Source organism: Astyanax mexicanus, chromosome 8 (genome assembly GCF_023375975.1).
Source record: "Astyanax mexicanus isolate ESR-SI-001 chromosome 8, AstMex3_surface, whole genome shotgun sequence".
Classification (NCBI taxonomy): Eukaryota; Metazoa; Chordata; class Actinopteri; order Characiformes; family Acestrorhamphidae; genus Astyanax; species Astyanax mexicanus.
The window spans coordinates 30,964,639-30,982,864 of record NC_064415.1 but is presented as its reverse complement, the minus strand read 5'-3'; the positions used below and the strand labels follow the sequence as shown (position 1 = coordinate 30,982,864).

The following is an 18,226-nucleotide window of genomic DNA, read 5'->3' as shown; positions in this document are numbered from 1 at the left end:
TCTGAATCTTTATATTTTTTTAAAGTGACACCAGTGAAATAATAACTGAGTCTACACACAAGGACAAGAAGTGGACGTCACTTAAAAATGATTTGCACTGTTTTGTGCATTTCAAGCCACGCAAGGTATACTTTTTCCGACGTTATGATAGCCAAGACACAATATCACCCTAAATCAGGCTGCGCTGTGTCCTGAAAGTAAAGAGCAAAAATGTTGAATTCTATCTCTATAGACACTTTTTAACACAGTTCAAAAAAGACATTTATTAATGCACCAATAAAAATGCTACAAATTAAATTGTAACAAAAAAGTTTTACGTTGACTTCCAGTGAAAAATGCTAAGGTATCTTAGTTATCTAAGTTTCTAAAGTTTTGGAGGTACAAAGTGCAAATTTTTGGGCTTTTTTTTCGTCGCTTTTATTGTGTAATATTAGTAATCAAACATACAGTAAATCCTAAAAATGTACTTGGGCTGTTAGCTCCTGTGTGACAAGACGGCATCGCTGCATGGCTTCAGCTCTGCCTGTGGGCGGTTGCGAGCCAAGGTGGGCGAGGCCATGAATACTAATTCATGATTTGATGCAGACACAGTGCTTTTCCTGATCGACTCGTTTTTCTGAATGTTTTTTTTACTAGCTACTGCAGACAATGGAGGTTGAAGAACAGTTTCATGTACAGCATGCATAGAGAGAGGCCTATTCCATTTCACAAAGAAGAAAAAAGTGGATTTTATCGGAAGGACACCTTTAACAATTTCATAGGCTCGACAATTAAACCCTGTGGAACTCCACATTTCACAATATTTTCTGTATTAATAGCAATAGCAAAATAATTAGACTAGGGTTTAACGGTCTGCCATGTAGACTCTGTAGTCACTACATTCTTTCACACTCCTATTATTTCCCTCTCTCTCAAGGGTTCTAACATGTCTCAGTAGGCATACTGCAATTACAGAGACAATAATCAATAATTTTCAAATTGCAAAGTGGGTAAGGCCCACACAGTAGCCCCAGTAGATGGTAGTTAAACACTTTGAGAAATGTTTTGCTTTAAGAACCACTGCTCTAGGGTGACTTTTTTGTCATCAATGTTTTATTACAATATCAACAACCAACATGTTACAATTACTTTTCAATTTTTGCTTTTTTTTCTTCTCTCCATTCAACCTTCCACCCCCAACCATCATAAATCTGCCTTCCGTACCCTAGGGTGACTTCTTCTGAAGCTGTTCGAAATAAAGCGTAAAGTTGTTGGGCAGTCCTTTTTTTATCATCTTCTCTTTGAGCTACAGGGAAACACAAACAAAGTTGTGCCATAACAACTTAAAATGTAATATGCACCACCTTGAAAAAGTATATAACCCTCTTAAAAGTCTTCAGATTTGTCTGGATTACAAATGATATAAATGACAGAATGTTCAGCTTGTGTTTGTAGTGCAAACTACTCAAAAATCACAATTCAGTACAGGCCGTAGTAAGGACCTGTGTATAAGTATGATACAACAGAAACAAATAATGCAAAAAATAAGGCTATTTCAGGTTTGACATTACCTGTTCAGCAAATACTTTAATATTAGATGCCATTAAATCTTCATTTGAAGTCATTTTGAGCTGCAGGTGTATCATCCTCACTGCAGAAAAACAAATAATAGGCCACAACAAAGTATAATGTATGCATGTTTTGAAAAGCACACCAAATTCTTTATTAAGTAGTATAATAATTATGATATAATAAGTACATTGTAAAGAGACACCTCAACACACCATGAAGAAGGAAGACAACACAGAGGTTTAATTCCAAAGCACACAGAACTGACTAGTGCAATATGTCAAGATATAGTCAATTTATTAAGGGTGTTTTTAGACCTGTAGATTCAATGCTTGATACAACTTGTGCTGAGTTTAATTATTTTAAATCATAACATATTAGTGTTGTATAGCAATTAAGGCTACAATACTATATTATATGTAATAGATGATCTATTAATGAGCTGCAATTCTGATACAGAATAAGCAAACATGTTACTGTAATATACAGTACCAGTCAAACACACATCCTCATTATTATTTGTTCTTTATTTGTATTATTAACTACATTGTAGATTAATATTAAAGATTTAATGGGCCCTATCGTACACCCTGTGCAAGGTGCATTTTGATGCTCATTGCTATCTTACAAATATCTATGCCGATAGGCGTGGTTCAGGTAAAATTCTGGCATTTTGCTCTTATGGCAACGAAACACGCAGATGTGTCACTGATTTAAAACAACCTAGACAACAGTCAATCGTCCAACAGTCTTTGGCTGACTTCACATGTATCGGAGGAAGCATGTGTTAGTCTTCACCCTCCTGGTGTGTTGGGGGATAGGGCGAGTCCTAATGAGTGGATTGGTTAATTGGCCGTGTAAATTGTGGAGAAAATGGGTGAAATTAGAAAAAAAAAACAAAAAAAAAAAACAATCTGCCAAAGTTAGAGTGAACCTGCCTCTTAAAGGGAATGTGAGGAATGTGGAACGCTGATAAGTTTATTTCACGTTACACCCAAAACACACCCATGATTAATTAGGAGAATAAGCGCAAGCCTTTTGAACATTTCAAGCAGCACAAAGAACATTTTTTGCATCCTCACAATACCAAACACACACTAACTAGCACAATGCATGGTTGATGACTCACCTATATATCACTAAAATAGGGCCCAAAAAGTGTTTGATCTTCACAAACAAACAAATGACATAAAAACTCAACCCATGTTGGAGCGCAGAGTGAAGGAAAAGCAGTTAACAAGAGCTCAGCACAAATATGACTTCTTTAAGAAGGTTAGAAGAATCTAAAATATAAAACCTATTTAGGCTTGATTAACACTTCATAGTTTTGATATCTTTAATATCTCATCTACAATATATAAAATAATAAAAACTTTAAATGAGAAGGGGTGTATCAAGTGTTTTGACTGGTAAGGTATTTTATGTACAATTTCTAAAAAAACTAAAATGAGAGAAATGTCCATCTCAACATCTCAAACTGACAAATGTTGTTTTAACCTTCATAGAAAGCTGTTCAAAATACCTGGTGATGGGTTAGCAGATTGTGAGGTGATTCTTTCTAAAGAAACAAAATATACAGTTGAAATGGGATCTCACTTTATGCATTAATAACATACATTTTCCATACCATACCAAACGTCATACAATAATCAGTTTATTTTCCAGTTTCTAGATTAAAATAGCAGAAAATTAGGACTATAAAGCCCTAACACATTACTATTGTAAATACAGTGGCTTGCAAAAGTATTCATAGCCATTTAACTTTTTTATATTTTGTCACCTTACAACCACAAAATTAAATGCATTTTATTAAGATTTTAAATAATAGAAGCACATGATTGTGAAATGCGAAAGAACGAAAATGGTACATGGTTTTCAAAAATGTAATCAAAATAAAATCGTACAAGTGTGACGTACACAAATATCTATCCCCCTTTACTCTGAAACCCCTAAATAAAATCCAGTGCAATCAACTGCTTTAAATAGCCAATAGAGTCCGGCTGTGTGTGATCAGCTGTATGTCCCAGAATACATACAGCTGTTCTGTAAAGGTCTCAGCGGTTGTTTAGAGAACACTAGTGAACAAAAAGTATCATGAAGACCAAAGAACTCACCAGACAGGTCAGGACTGAGCAGACTAAGAATGAGATGCTTTTTTTTCTCTTAAATTTAGAATACTCACTAGCACACACTGATGGATGTCTGTTGTCACAGTTTGCATCATTCCACTGATCTGAGAAAAAAAAAAACACATACTGTATTATCAACATCATGTTATTGACAATTTGAAATTGAATATTTCATTTGAATGCTTGGGCTCAAAGAAACAGTGTCCAAAGTTGTTTTTAATAGATAATTAATAGTCAATATCAGTGTAAAATGCCTTTTATGTTGACAGCATAGTCAACATAATACATTTTATTATTATACATTGTTGTAATATAGGATTTACTCTAAATGGACACAAACTATTATACATACAGACAAATGTTAAACTTCACTTAAATGTAATTTTCTTTGTCTTATACAGTTTTGGAGCTTGGGTTTTTATCATGTCTGCAGTGTTGCCTGAGTAAGATGAACAATTGTTTAACCCTTTCAGACCCTGCATTCATTATAATGGACAGCATGTTTAATTTTTTATGTTTTGTCACACATAACATTAATTAAAGCCTTTTGTTAATTAAAGCCTTTACATTAGCTTAATGATTTGTGAAGTAAAAATGTTAATATCAAACCTAAAATAAAAATGATAAACGCAGGCATCCAACTAACATAAAAAAAGCAATTAAATGTTTTAGTTGCATGTTTTTGTGTCCAAGAATTCCCTGTCTACCCTGTTATTTTGGGATAACCGCCACTATAAAAAAAACTTAACTTTGACACCAGGGACATCACAACAAATGTATAATTTTCATTTTATTTCATATTTCTTATATTGTCTCCGTACCTAGTTGAGGTAAAGAATAAGCTGTTCAAACTGGCATGGTAAAATATCCCACTTATTTAAATAATTCTAGTAAATAAAAATTTATCTTTAATAAAAAAAAGGTCACCATTAATAATTAAATAATTGTTTGCAACACTAGGGTCAACCAGATTTTCATTCAATTCCAATTTCTCTCATGCAGCTTGCCTTATTTAAGACAGTGCTCAGATAACTATCAGAACCCAACTGCTTCCCAATCACTTCAGAAGATCTATAGTTCTGTAGTCTCTGTAGAGCCATCTGCAGTGACCGAACTCATCACTGTAACCTCCATTTCAGCCATTACTGCCTTCTGAACGCTTCTTAATCAAACCCCGGGAACTGCTAGTAAAGCTCTCCAGTGACTTATGGGCTTATGGGCCTATATTGTTAAGACAAACAATATATTAAACAATATTTAAAATATTTTTCAGTGAATTTTATCATTGATTGTTGTACTAACTTTGAGGAAAGATTTTGTTGAATGCAGAATCTGGGTTGGAAAATTTACTCAGCAGCTACAGAAAAACAAAAACCTTGGAATAACACTGGGTGCAGAGTAGTAAGGAGACATCCCTACTACTGCACAACCACCCAGAGAACTTCTGGGTTTAAAGGGGCAAAACACATGTGCTTCCATCACATGTGTACAGTACCTGTCAAAAGTTTGGACACATTTTTCCATTCAGTGTTTTTCTTTATTTCTTTATTTAATTTATTTTTTGCATTGTTGATTAATATTAAAGACATGAAAGACATTTTTGCCTCCACAATCCTGTGACCTAAACCCAACTGAGATTGATGATTTGGGATGAGTTGAAAAACAGCAACTATTGTTCAGCACCTCCAGGAACTTCTTCAAGATGCTGAGAAAACTATACCAGGTGACTCTATCTTAAGAAGCCACTGGGAAATTACAAAGAAATTTGAAAAATACAGAAATATGGAAATCTGCATCAAAGCTAAATATGGCCCCTTAAAAAAATCAAAAGTAAAATACATATTCTGTTTTTTTTTTGTTTTAATAATTCAGCATGTGTTTCTGTATAGCTTTAATATCTTCAATATTGAATTTACAATTTAATTGTAACACATTACAACACATTGAATGAGAAAGGGTGTGTTCAAACTTTTGACTGGTTCTGACTAATGCTGTAAATACGTTATACATATAAGGAGTTGTACTGTTTTACTAGCACCTTGTTTTAGCTCTTGAGCACAGTAATGAAATACTGAAATACTGTACCCAGATAATTAATCTCCACACACTGTTCCAAAGGACTGTATTTATCAGGCTGCCCATTAGACCAGATACTGTAATCAAATGCTGATCCATCTGTCCACACCCACTTGCCCAGCTGGGAAAGAAATAGAAATAGATGTAAACTGTTAAATAAGTATTAATTAAGAGATTAAAGCATAAACTAAAACTAAGCCATAACAGCTACATAACCTGTCCAGCATCTCTGGCTCCTATCCACGTTACTGCGTTTGAGTTAGTTGTGTTCCAAACCAAATCCTTGATGAAAACATTGTCTGCATTGCTGTGCATAGACGCAAGGTGTCCTCCTGCAGACACACAGTTTTCCTGAAAGAAATGGCAACATTCTCTATAATTAATATTAATGCTGTGTAATCTGTGTAACTTAATAGTCAGAATTGAATGATAACATTACCTCAGAAGTTTTAAAGTTTTCGTTTGTTGTAAAAACCTTAAAGCAGTGAGATTTAAACTGGAGCCAACCATCCTGGCACTCTGCAAGAAAAAACAAGAATAATACAGTTTTCACATGAATGTAGTTAATGCTGCACAGTTATGATTTAAACAAAGAGTTAAAGTCAGAACAATCAGAGCTAACATGTAGCTAATGTCAAAAACCACATCAAGTTAGGTACTGTATTAACCCTTGTGTGGTGTTCCCGTTTTCATTTTTCATCAAATGATCCTAAAAAAATATTTTTTCTAACTCAAACTCATTGGCATTGGCTCATTTTTTGTGAAAAACATATATCAAAACACATTTTCGATAAACACACACTGTACACTAGGGCTAATAAACATTGCTTCATTTGTAAATTTGAAACTAAACAAATTTTCTACTCATATCTTGAGTTTAATTCATTTTCTTTTACATTTTATTAAAAAACTAATAAAAAAAAGACTAGCACTTTTTGAAAGAAATGTTACATAAGAAAGGTAAAGCATTTTAATGTAAAATTGCTTAATTTTGCTGAATTAAATACAAGTGACAAAGTAAACGAGTAACAAAAATATGAACACCACACAAGGGTTAAAATTGTTAATATTTGTAATGAGTAGTAATTTTGCTAATTTATTAAGTTTAGCATGACCACTGGACAGATTCACAGTTTTTAAAATAATTTTAGCTCCATACATTTCCATAGTTGATTTGGAATGCCAAATAAATGTATGATAGAATTGTAGACTTACAAATGCATTCATTTTATTTATTCAATTCTATTAAAGTTGTTATAGTGGTGTTATAATGCATTGTGGTGTTGCTTAGTCCATCAAAACAGTTCTACTTGTAATTGGCAAAGCTGCATCGTGGACTGCTAGCAAGTAGACATAGGGGAAGAAATGGTAGAGTTGGATCTCAAAACTATAACTCCCAGAATCCCCAGCGGTGATTAGTGTCAACCAGCTACACATGTGCAGCACCCTTTTGAACCCCTGTCAAACCACATATCTCAGTCACACCTTAGTAAAGGGTTGACAAGTAACAGTGGAAAAGAAAAGAGAAGAGAAAACAGATTAAAAAAAGAGAGAAAAAAGTTAAAGAAATAAAAAAAGAAGATGAAATTAAAGAAAAGGAAATCTTAAAAGAAACCTAGGACTCAAAGTAAAAGCAGAGAACTGAGCTGTGCTTGTGTTTTAGTTGAGTGTATTTGTAGCTGACACACCATTTATTTATATTGTACCATTTTGCACCGCCTTTTTCCACGCTTCTTCTGAGGTAAAGAATCAATTGCATTTTTCACATCACTATTTCAGAAATATTAATACAACTGACTTATAAATAAAGGTCCATATACATATAAGCAAATAATTAAATTAAATAACAAATAAACATAAATATAGTCATTATAAATATATATTTAATCATAATAAAATCTCCCCATCTGCTCTGTCCTTGGACATAACATGTAACACTTCTTATTATTAAGAACCAAATTGTTGACTTTTTTTTTTCACTCCTAATTTTTGTGTTATCTCCCCAAAAGATTTGTACTGGGTTTTTATTAGTACATTTCCCATGAACAGGTACCAAATACAATTCTAATTGGAATCATTTCCTAATTTTAAAGCAGGAATTAAAGTAAAAGAGAAAGGGACGAGAAACTGAGTTTTTCCCTTATTTCAGTATACTTACTAGCACAAACTGATGGAAGCACCAATTTGCAATATAAATCATTCCACTTCCCTACAAAAAGACAAAAGGAGTGCACTTGTATTTGAGTTTAAAAACCTTAAAATAGCCTGATGGCAAAATAATCACTATCATATAAGTAATTCAAGGACCATTCAGGATTACCGTATTATACAGACTATAAGGCACACTGTATTATAAGGCTCACTATGAAAGAAACATCTAAGTAAACAATCATGCAATTCTTAATAAACCCTTTTCTTTCAAAGTCAAACGAATGGTGGATGTTAATCAACACAGAATTCTCTCCTTAAAAGTGTTTTTGGCTTAGTAAAGCAAACTTAACTTAAAAACTTCCGTTTATTTACAATAAGCTTGGATTTAAAGTATTTTAGCTGTTAGCGGTTAACAGCGCTTAGCGCTAGTAACTGCCGTCTGACATCGCTACACTGAGGAACCCTGAGTGTTTCCGCTTTAGCTAGCGGTTCATCCCATGTTGTTTTAACATGTTTTAATGCACAGGCTACAGTCTGATATACTTCTGAATAGCAAAAGTGCTAGCACTGCAGTTAGAGGCTAATGATAACGCTGCTCCAGCCTCTGTGCTGAAGAAAGTTAGTGGTGCATAAAGCTAGCTAGCTAATTGTAGATCAAGACATATAAAATCCATATGAGCTGGTTTATAACATTGCTTGCTATTGTAAAAGTTTTTAAACTTGTCTTGCACTTAATCGTACAGGTTCAGAGTCCTCAGCCTGGCAACCCAAATGAGCTTAGTGTCTGTGGAGGGGTGTGTCCGGCGGGGGAGACAACTCTCTCTGGACTGCTGTAGCCATTTCACATGCTGGCTGTCATTCCCTACTGCTTGCTCATTTAATACCTAAAATTAAAATGACTAAATATAGCTACTAAATATAACATAAAAAAACATTACTAAATATAACTAAATATAGTAATAGTTAGATTTTGTAAAGATTTCACTTCAATGTGCACACTCATATATACAATTATTAAGAAATGCTTCATCCACTATACTGCAATAACAAAACATCAAACAATAAAGAATTCACAATCACGTGATTCCTTAAATGAAACTAATGCATACAGCTCTGGAAAAAAATAAAGAGACCACTTTAGTTTCTGAATCAGTTTTTCTGATTTTGCTATTTATAGGTCTATGTTTGAGTAAAATGAACATTGTTGTTTTATTCCATATACTACAGACAACATTTTTTTTCCAAATTCCAAATAAAAATATTGTAATTTATTAGAACATTTATTTGCAGAAAATGAGAAATGGCTGAAATAACAAAAAAGATGCAGAGCTTTCAGACCACAAATAATGCAAAGATAAACAAATTCATATTCATAAAGTTCAGAAATCAATATTTTGTGGAATAACCCTGTTTTTTATTCACAGTTTTCATGCATCTTGGCATGTTCTCCTCCACCAGTCTTGCACACTGCTTTTGGATAAATTTATGTCATTCCTGGTGCAAGAATTCAAGCTGTTCAGCTTGGTTTGATGGCTTGTGATCATCCATCTTCCTCATGATTATTTTTCAGAGGTTTTTAGTTTGGTAAAATCAAAGAAACTCATCATTTTTATATGGGCTTATTTTTTTTCCAGAGCTGTGTATTGTTACTCACAGATCTGTTTCATTTCTGCCAGCAGGGGGAGAAGTAAAATCACTACATGTCCGCCTATGAGCTTTTTCATTGCCTAGTGACCTGTTGCATGCCAGCCAGGGTTGTTTTAAATTGCTGGTGGTAAATTGCACTTATATATTGCCTTCAGAGGAGTAATGAAGTACAAATATTTTCTTACTGGAATTATTAGAAATAATTAGCTATTTTGAAGTTTTAGTTTTTAGTTATAATACTTTTTTTCAGAAGATTGACTTCAGAAGACTTGTTCTCCTTATATTTTCACACAATTATCTGAACTCCCATGAATAGCCTCTTACTCCTATTTAATTTCAGCTTGTTATTGTTAAAAAAAATCTTATTCATTTAAAGCTCTCCATCCGGATAGAGTGAATTTGATTGTGGTTGTATGAGAAGTATAAACATATACCATTCTGACACCCTATGGGTGCACTTTATTCCCTTGCAAAACTTTTAGTTGATACTTCTACAGGTGTATTTTAAACTCTAGTATCTATACTTATACCTGAGTAATGAATGCTGTGAATACTTTTGACACCTTTGACTGTGGCAGAACTGTCTACATATATATAATCTTTATATATAATCCTTTTTTAATGATAAACTTACAATTATATTATTAAATCTTTTAAAATCTGGGCATACGTTCAAATACACATTCAGTACATATTTACACCTACACATGTACACCCCAGGGCATTTTTAGAGTATGCTAATTTTTGTGGGAGGAAGCTGGAGTCTCAGGATGAAACCCACACAGCCGCAGAGAGAACACCGACACTACACCCAGATACTTGACTTGAAGTGAGAATGTGCTAACCAGCAAGACACCATATCACCTGTGATCTTTTTTTGACTATAATACTCAAGCTATCTTATCCTGTTATCTTTGAATCTATAAAAATCTATTATATTCTGTTGTGAAAAAGTGAAACCAATACATTAGACCACTATGTACCCAGTAGCTCAGCTATGATCTGTAGCAAATACACTAAAAAGAGTAAAGCAAAGATGTGTGGAAGCCTCTGAGTGGCTCTGAATGGTCACAGCAACAAACTTAAAAAGTTATTCTGCACATTACTGAAATATACTGAAATGTAGTATTGAGTTGGCATACCATGATAATTTATCTCCATACAGTTCTCCCATTGTCCATAATTAGAAGGCTCTCCCTTATTCCAGTAAGTGTAACTGAATGCTGACCCATCTGTCCATACCCACGCTCCTTCCTGTAAAGAAAGTAGGAATGATAAACATTTTGCCATTTTGCAATTCAAATAAAATTCAAATGAAAAGCTGTCTGACCTGTGCAGTGTCACTGCCACCAATCCATGCTGAGTCTGAACTGGTTGCATTCAGCACTAAATTTACAATGAAGGTGTGCTCTTCACTGCTGTGCACGGATGCAAGGTGTCCACCCATAGCCACACAGTTTTCCTTGAAAATGCCAAAAAGTAAAGTAAAGTAACAGCTTTAACATTAATAATGGGCTTATTTTAATTTAATCATGGCATATGATTGAATATTTCTGAAAAGGATTTGCAGCGGTACCTCAGAGGCAGGCCAGTCAGCTGAGTTTTTGAAGATCATAAAGCAGCGATGTCCAAACTGGGACCAACCATTCTGACATTCTGTATTTTTAAATGATCACATAAATCTCCAGATTGTGTAGAATTCACTTTGCTCAGGTGAGAATACAAAGTTAGTTTTAATGTCTGTTTTTAAATGTATACAGAAATAAATGACAATTAACTATGTGTTTAGCAGTCTTTACAATAGTAATACAGTAATACAGCTGCAATTACAACATTATTAGTTGGAGCTAAACTGCAGTAGGCCACAAATTCTGAGCAATGTTGACACAGTTAATAAAGTATTCAGTTTTCCATAATAGAGGCACTTTAATATTGACCTGGATGAAATATGATTCTTAATCATAACACACTGTACTGTCATTATGAATGAAAACAGAAATATATTTTTACTGTAATGTGTATTTAAAAATAACATTCTTCAGCATAACTGTTAAATAAAGTGCTCACCAAGCAAATAATTACCTTTAAGTCTTTTTGGCAATATTTTACACTGAATCAGAACTAAACTAAACTAAAGTCAAGTCTTTACACTTTTCCAATGGAAATATGAATTATACAGTATCAATGCTTTTCCTTGGTCTAATCCCCACCCCCTTACCATCTTACAATATCACCAGGCTAGAACTGAAAATACCAGTATGTCACAGGGCTGTGCTTTACACAAATGACACGTATTAGATTTATATGAAAATACAACAATACATGTGCTGAACAGTTATTGTCCAAATAGTTATATAATACAGGATTTGTGTAAACTTACGACTGAGTGTGAAAGGAAGAGTGCATAGGCCTACAAAAAAAATAATAAATAATTTATTACATGCTATCATTTATCACAAAAATATTACATCTTCTGGTTTTATACTTTTTTTTTCTCTTATGTTACTTATATTTTAACAAAATACATTATTCAACAAAAAATATTCTAGTCTAACACATTTTTAAAAATAAGTTAATTTAGTTATTTCAGCAACAAATGAACCAAATGAACCCAAATAATCAGATTCCATTTATTAAAACAGGCTTCACAACAGCCAAATCTACCAAATGTAAAACTAATTTATTTAGAAGTTTAAAATTTAAATTTAGTCACCACATAACTAAGCTGAAGCTAAAACTCAATCAGGTTATGCAACAAGACAATTATTTGACATTTGAATGAAGCAAAACTAAAATAATATTGTGAAATGCAAATCTTATCTTCCATATGTCAGTGCAGCAGACCCAACAGTCATAAAACACCATACTAGTTTTTGTCCTGTAACATTTGAGTCACTGCTTTTGTGTTTATTGTAAGAGGCATCAGATGAAACTCTGTTTAGTGACACTAAATGTATCTGTAAATCCAAAAAACACATTTTTTTAAGTGGACTTTCTGGTATCTACAAACTAAAACAATTGAAAGAAATATTTTTCCCCTATAAACTTTATTGTTAAAAACATATTCTGTAAATAATACAACATAGTTACTAGAACTGCTATAGATTTGTAGCTCAGTGAAAATGTTATAATCATTTTAATATAAAATAGAATAAATAGCATTTTTACTGACCTGAAAACAACACAAAGAACAGCATGCTGGAGATGTATCTAATAATATACAGAATACAGAATGAATGAATTGAAAAAAATACTTAATTGGAACATATTTAGCTATAAATTTGTATTCTTAGAAACGGTTAGTGGACGAATTTTTATTATTTATGGGATACCTAAATAATAATTACGGTATTATTATTATTTTTTATTTATTTATTTATTTTATTTATTTTTTATATTTTAGCTAGACAAAGCCCTTCTGTAACCTGGCTCATTTACATTAGTATATTAAATGTGTATATATTTTCTTATTGGCAAAACTACAATGAAGTAACACTGCCAATAGCTTTATGCTAACCACTGGGTTTATAAACTTTAAAAAAAAAAAAAAACATGATTCTGTATCACTAATTCCACATTAGAAAAGTTAATAAATAAATGGAAGATTAATTTGGAAGATTAAAAATGCATTCAAATAAAAGCTGTGGACTAACCTGTGAGTTGAGACCAAAACACAATCAGTTGCTTGTTTCTCTGTTCCACTACTCGTCCAGGGAACTTGGTTTGTGTTGGTCAGAAGTTCACTGTTTGGAGGTGTAGTGTGGCTATTTTATTGGCCTGGTCACAGGGAATTTGAATACATGATGTGGGTTGTGTGTGGGTTGTTCAAATACAGTAATTTCACTGGTCAAAACAGCATAAAAAATCATATCTGCATCATGCCGGACAATTTTAAGAAGAACATACTGGCTGATGCTCTGCTGTCAAAAGAAGCCAGTGCTAAACTTTGTTTTTATATCTGATAAATCAGATAATGATCATATTCTGATTTAAAACAGAAAATATAATAAACAAAAAAAATATTGTTTGTCTCTGAGGTCTTGGAGAAGTCATTAACACAGATATTCACTTACTTACTTTTTACATTACATTACATTACATTACATTTGGCAGACGCTTTTGTCCAAAGCGACTTACAATATTGAAGTGCAAACAATAGAAGAGGTTAAGTACAAAAATAATAGAAGTTAAAAATAAAGCTTCTATAGATAGGGCCTTAAGGAGGTCAGAGGGAAATAATGGGATAGAGGAGTAGAGAAGAGGAAGAAGGAGATGAGGTTAGAATTAGTTAGTTTGTTAGAGGTGTTAGGAGAGTAAGTGCTCTTTGAAGAGCTCTGTCTTCAGGAGTTTCTTAAAGATAGCGAGAGATTCTCCTGATCTGGTAGTGGAGGGTAGTTTGTTCCACCATTGGGGAACTCTGTATGAGAACAGTCTGGATTGCTTTGTGTGAGTGTTTGGCAAAGCGAGGCGACGTTCATTGGAGGAGCGCAGCGGCCGGGAGGTAGCGTAAGCCTTCAGGAGTGAGTGCAGGTAGGAAGGAGCCTGTACTGTCATCACCTTGTAGGCGATTGTAAGCACTTTGAATTTGATGCGAGCAGCAACCGGTAGCCAGTGGAGCTCAATGAGCAGCGGAGTGCCCGTTTTGGTTGGTTGAAGACCAAACGTGCTGCTGCATTCTGAATCATCTGTAGTGGTTTTACTACACAGGCCGGGAGGCCAGTTAGTACGGCATTGCAGTAGTCGAGGCGTGAGATTACCACAGCTTGTACCAGGAGTTGGGTGGCCTGTTGCGTCAGAAACGGTTGAATTTTTCCGATGTTGTAAAGCGCAAAGCGGCAGGATCGAGCAACTGAGGCCACATGGTGCGTGAAGAGAAGCTGGTCATCAACCATGACACCCAGGTTCCTAGCAACCTTTGTTGGTGAGAGAGAGAGAGAGTCGATGGTTATGGCAAAGTTGTGTTGAATAGAAGGTTTTGCTGGTATGACCAGAAGTTCAGTCTTTGAGAGGTTTAGTTGGAGGTGATGTTCCTTCATCCATGCGGATATGTCTGAGAGACACTGTGATATTCGTGCAGAGATTGAGTGATCATCTGGTGAGAACGACAGGTATAGCTGAGTGTCGTCAGCAAAGCAGTGGTAGGAAAAACCGTGTTAGCGGATAACCCGACCTAGAGAGGTGGTGTATATTGAGAAGAGAAGAGGTCCCAGTACCGAACCCTGGGGAACCCCAGTGGGTAACGAGTGGGCTGGGGACAGCCGTCCTTGCCATGACACCCTGAACGAGCGCCCAGTGAGGTACGATCTGAACCATGACAGCGCATTGTCTGAGATCCCCATGTTCGAGAGTATAGTTAGGAGGAAGTCATGGTTGACTGTGTCGAAAGCAGCCGAGAGGTCCAGCAGAATGAGCACTGAGGACTGTCCTGCAGCTCTAGCAGTTTTTAACGCTTCTGTCACAGACAACAGAGCCGTCTCAGTAGAGTGCCCTTTCTTGAAACCAGATTGGTTCTGGTCCAGGAGGTCATTTTGGGTGAGGAAGCCAGAGACTTGATTGAGAGCTGCTCTTTCTAATGCTTTAGAAAGAAAAGGCAGTAGTGAGACCGGTCTGTAGTTATCAACCTGGGCGGGGTTGAGAGAAGGCTTTTTAAGCAGTGGTGTGACCTGTGCTTGTTTAAAAGCAGTCGGGAACACACCACACACACTTGATAGCCTTCACTGTGGTTTATTACTTAATATGATCAATAAAAGTCAGAACAAAAAACAGTTTTGTTCTGTTTGGCAGCTAATGTCACAGTGTTCATTTATATCCTGAAACTGTGTAAAAGTATTTGTATGAAGCCATCCTGCCCCTCTGCTGGCACGGCTGTATTTACTTACTAAGATTAGTTTGTCTACATAACATTTACATGAAGGTAAACTGTTACCTGTAAACTCAAGCTTATACTCCCCTCACATTTTCTGACATTCTGCTCTCTCACCTTACATGTATTTTCACTTTTAAACATATATTTTATGTTACTTTTTGACCTTTCATTGAGGGAAAAACATGTCAGCCCCTCTGATCATTTTGTCCAGCCTGGTTGCATAGAAATGGCTGGATTTCTTGGTGATGGTGGCAGAGGTTGTCACCTTACAACCAGTGGAGTTTTTTTTTCTTATTTTTTAGAAAATGCACATTAGTTTTTGAAAATGTAAGTATATACTAAATACTATGTTTTAGAAACTGTTAGCTTCTAATATAGAAAATAAAACTTTGGAGTAGTAAGTCTCTTTGTGTCTGGTGTAACTGGTCCAGCGAGTCAGTGTCATAAAGCCTGGGGAAGATATTATTTATGATGCAATCAGCATTAATAAAAAGGTGATGCCAGTTATTATCAGGCTTTAATTGCTCATCTTGTTTACACAAGGAATATGTGCAATCTCTCACAATATATCACATATATATCTCTCATGATGAGATGTGTATATGATGAGATATGCGTGGATACAATAAAAGGTCCTTATTAAATAAGGGTAATAAAAATCATCAAAACAGGCGAGGTCAAAACCAGAAAAAAGGGCAAAGAATATACTAAGAGTAGGCTTGTCACGATAACAAATTTTTCAAGATGATATATTGTCCCAGAAATTATTGTGATAAAAGATAATATTGTCATTTTAAAGCGCCACTATAGAAAAAACTTTTTTCCTGCTTTCCTGCTTCCTGCTTCTCCCCAAAGGAGCTTTAAGACAATGTGCCACAGTAATAACATACTAGCATAATAACACTATTACACCATTTTACAGTTTACTAACTTTATATTATTAAAAATATTTTAATATCCTAAATAACTAAAACAAATAAAGTACACCCACCCTGGGACTCTGTGGGTTCTGTAAAAAGTTTACGAAATATTAAACAGACCTTTATACAAAAAATAAGTAACAAGAAATATTTACATTATTTTTGTTTTAACTCTGGACACAAAGGCACATGCAGATTCATTTTTCGGATCATATATGTATATGTTGTAAATCACACATTAGCTCAAAAACACATGTTCATATGATCAAAGACAGGCATGCTCAGCAGGCCAGAGCTCTTGCTATAAATTTGTTTTTAATTTAACTGTCAGACAAATTCAGCGCAAGGAACACCAACATGTCTCTCAGGAGTAACAGTATTCATATTCAATATTCAGCTGAATGAATTGGGCTGGTTGGTTGTGTTTTAAATAAGATCTCAGGTTAGTAGTATTGCCAGCTTTTGTTGCCACTTTTGTGAAACAAATCAACATACCGGCTGCGTCAGGCTGATGGTTCTCGCTAATTTGGCTTAGAGCTAAAATACTTCCGCTCCGGAGCCGTAAAATGCGGCTTGAAAACACAGTCCATCCCGGACTAAACTTCTCTAAACGATCTAAATGTTATCTACACCTGTTTAGTTTTGAGAAAGTCAAAATTAGCCTCTAATAGGTTCGCTAGCCAACACATCTCCACACACTCACTGTCAGCCGTGTGCTGCATAAGCTCTGCGCGCACTCACTTCCTAACCGATAGATGTTGCTGTCGGACAGATACGTCGAGAGCCGGAGAGTGAGCAGCACAGCGTGAGCTGCTCTCATGTAAACAAATCTATTTGGAAACCCGCGGCTGTTATCGGCGTCGATAAAAAAATGTATCGTACAATAAGTTGATAACATAGTTATCGCGACAGGCCTAACTCAGAGGGATGAAACCATCCAGGTTGATAACAAGGTTAGGCAAAAATACAAAATAGGGTCAAACAGAATAAATAATACCCTGGCATGATAAACACTTTGTATACCAAATCTAATACTCAGAAGTTGAAGTGAGTGAAGTACAGGACTACATGTGGTGAGGTGAACAGATGAAGTCAATACTTCAATACAGGTGATTGTAGAGTGGCAGGTGTCATGAAATCAGTCACATGAGGGAATGAATAAGTCATTTGTGTGTGCTGTATTCATGGCAATAGAGTCTGGAGGTGAACAGGTGAGTTCTATTCCACTGAGTTGTATTTTTGGGCTCTATGAAACTAATGCCTTGATGCCCCCCAGCTAACTGTGAAACTTCCTCAGGCTTTATTAACGTTTAATACTCAACTCAATTCTGCCTTGATCAGCTTTGCATTGATTTGTTATACAAGTTACTGGTTTGAAATGCATTTCTATAATTCTTTAACTTCTCATATTTAGAGATGATTCACTGATGGGGTCATCAGAGCAGTTTTATTCAGGATGATTTAAAAAAACAGCTTAGTAGGTTTGGAGACCAGCAGCAGACAAAGAGAACCAGATACAGAACAGAGTTTAAAGTACAGGTACAATAAAATGAAACAAAACAGAAACAAAAGTAAGATCATAGACAACTTGGATCAAAGTTCATAGAGTAGGAAAAAAGCAGGGTGTCTTTTTTTAACTACACAAAACTAGTAATCCACAACAGTTAAGTTGCTGTGGCTGCTTATGATCCGATCAGCAACATTAAACACAAACATAAAGATATCAGACTAATGTGATAATTGTTTTTAGTAAGCTTATTTCGCAGGATTATTTATTTTAACTCAAGAGAATATTTAGTATATGTAGTACAGTTTCAAGAAAAGACAGTGAACTTCAGATGCATCCAACTCATTCAGGCCTTTTATAAGCAACATCATTTATAGGTTGC

At 34.8% G+C, this 18,226-nt stretch overlaps 1 protein-coding gene across 1 annotated transcript; it reads right to left on the bottom strand.

Annotated features, from left to right (window-relative positions):
* Positions 1-1,154: 1,154 nt before the first annotated feature.
* On the bottom strand, positions 1,155-17,157 carry LOC103047006 (galactose-specific lectin nattectin-like). Its single transcript, XM_049482813.1, has 8 exons — positions 17,079-17,157; positions 6,193-6,272; positions 5,970-6,104; positions 5,763-5,874; positions 3,731-3,781; positions 3,071-3,106; positions 1,551-1,630; positions 1,155-1,285 (listed from the first exon to the last, which is right to left on the bottom strand). The coding sequence occupies exons 1-8, from the start codon at positions 17,155-17,157 to the stop codon at positions 1,205-1,207; spliced, it is 654 nt and encodes a 217-aa protein (XP_049338770.1). The 3' UTR covers positions 1,155-1,204.
* Positions 17,158-18,226: the final 1,069 nt, after the last annotated feature.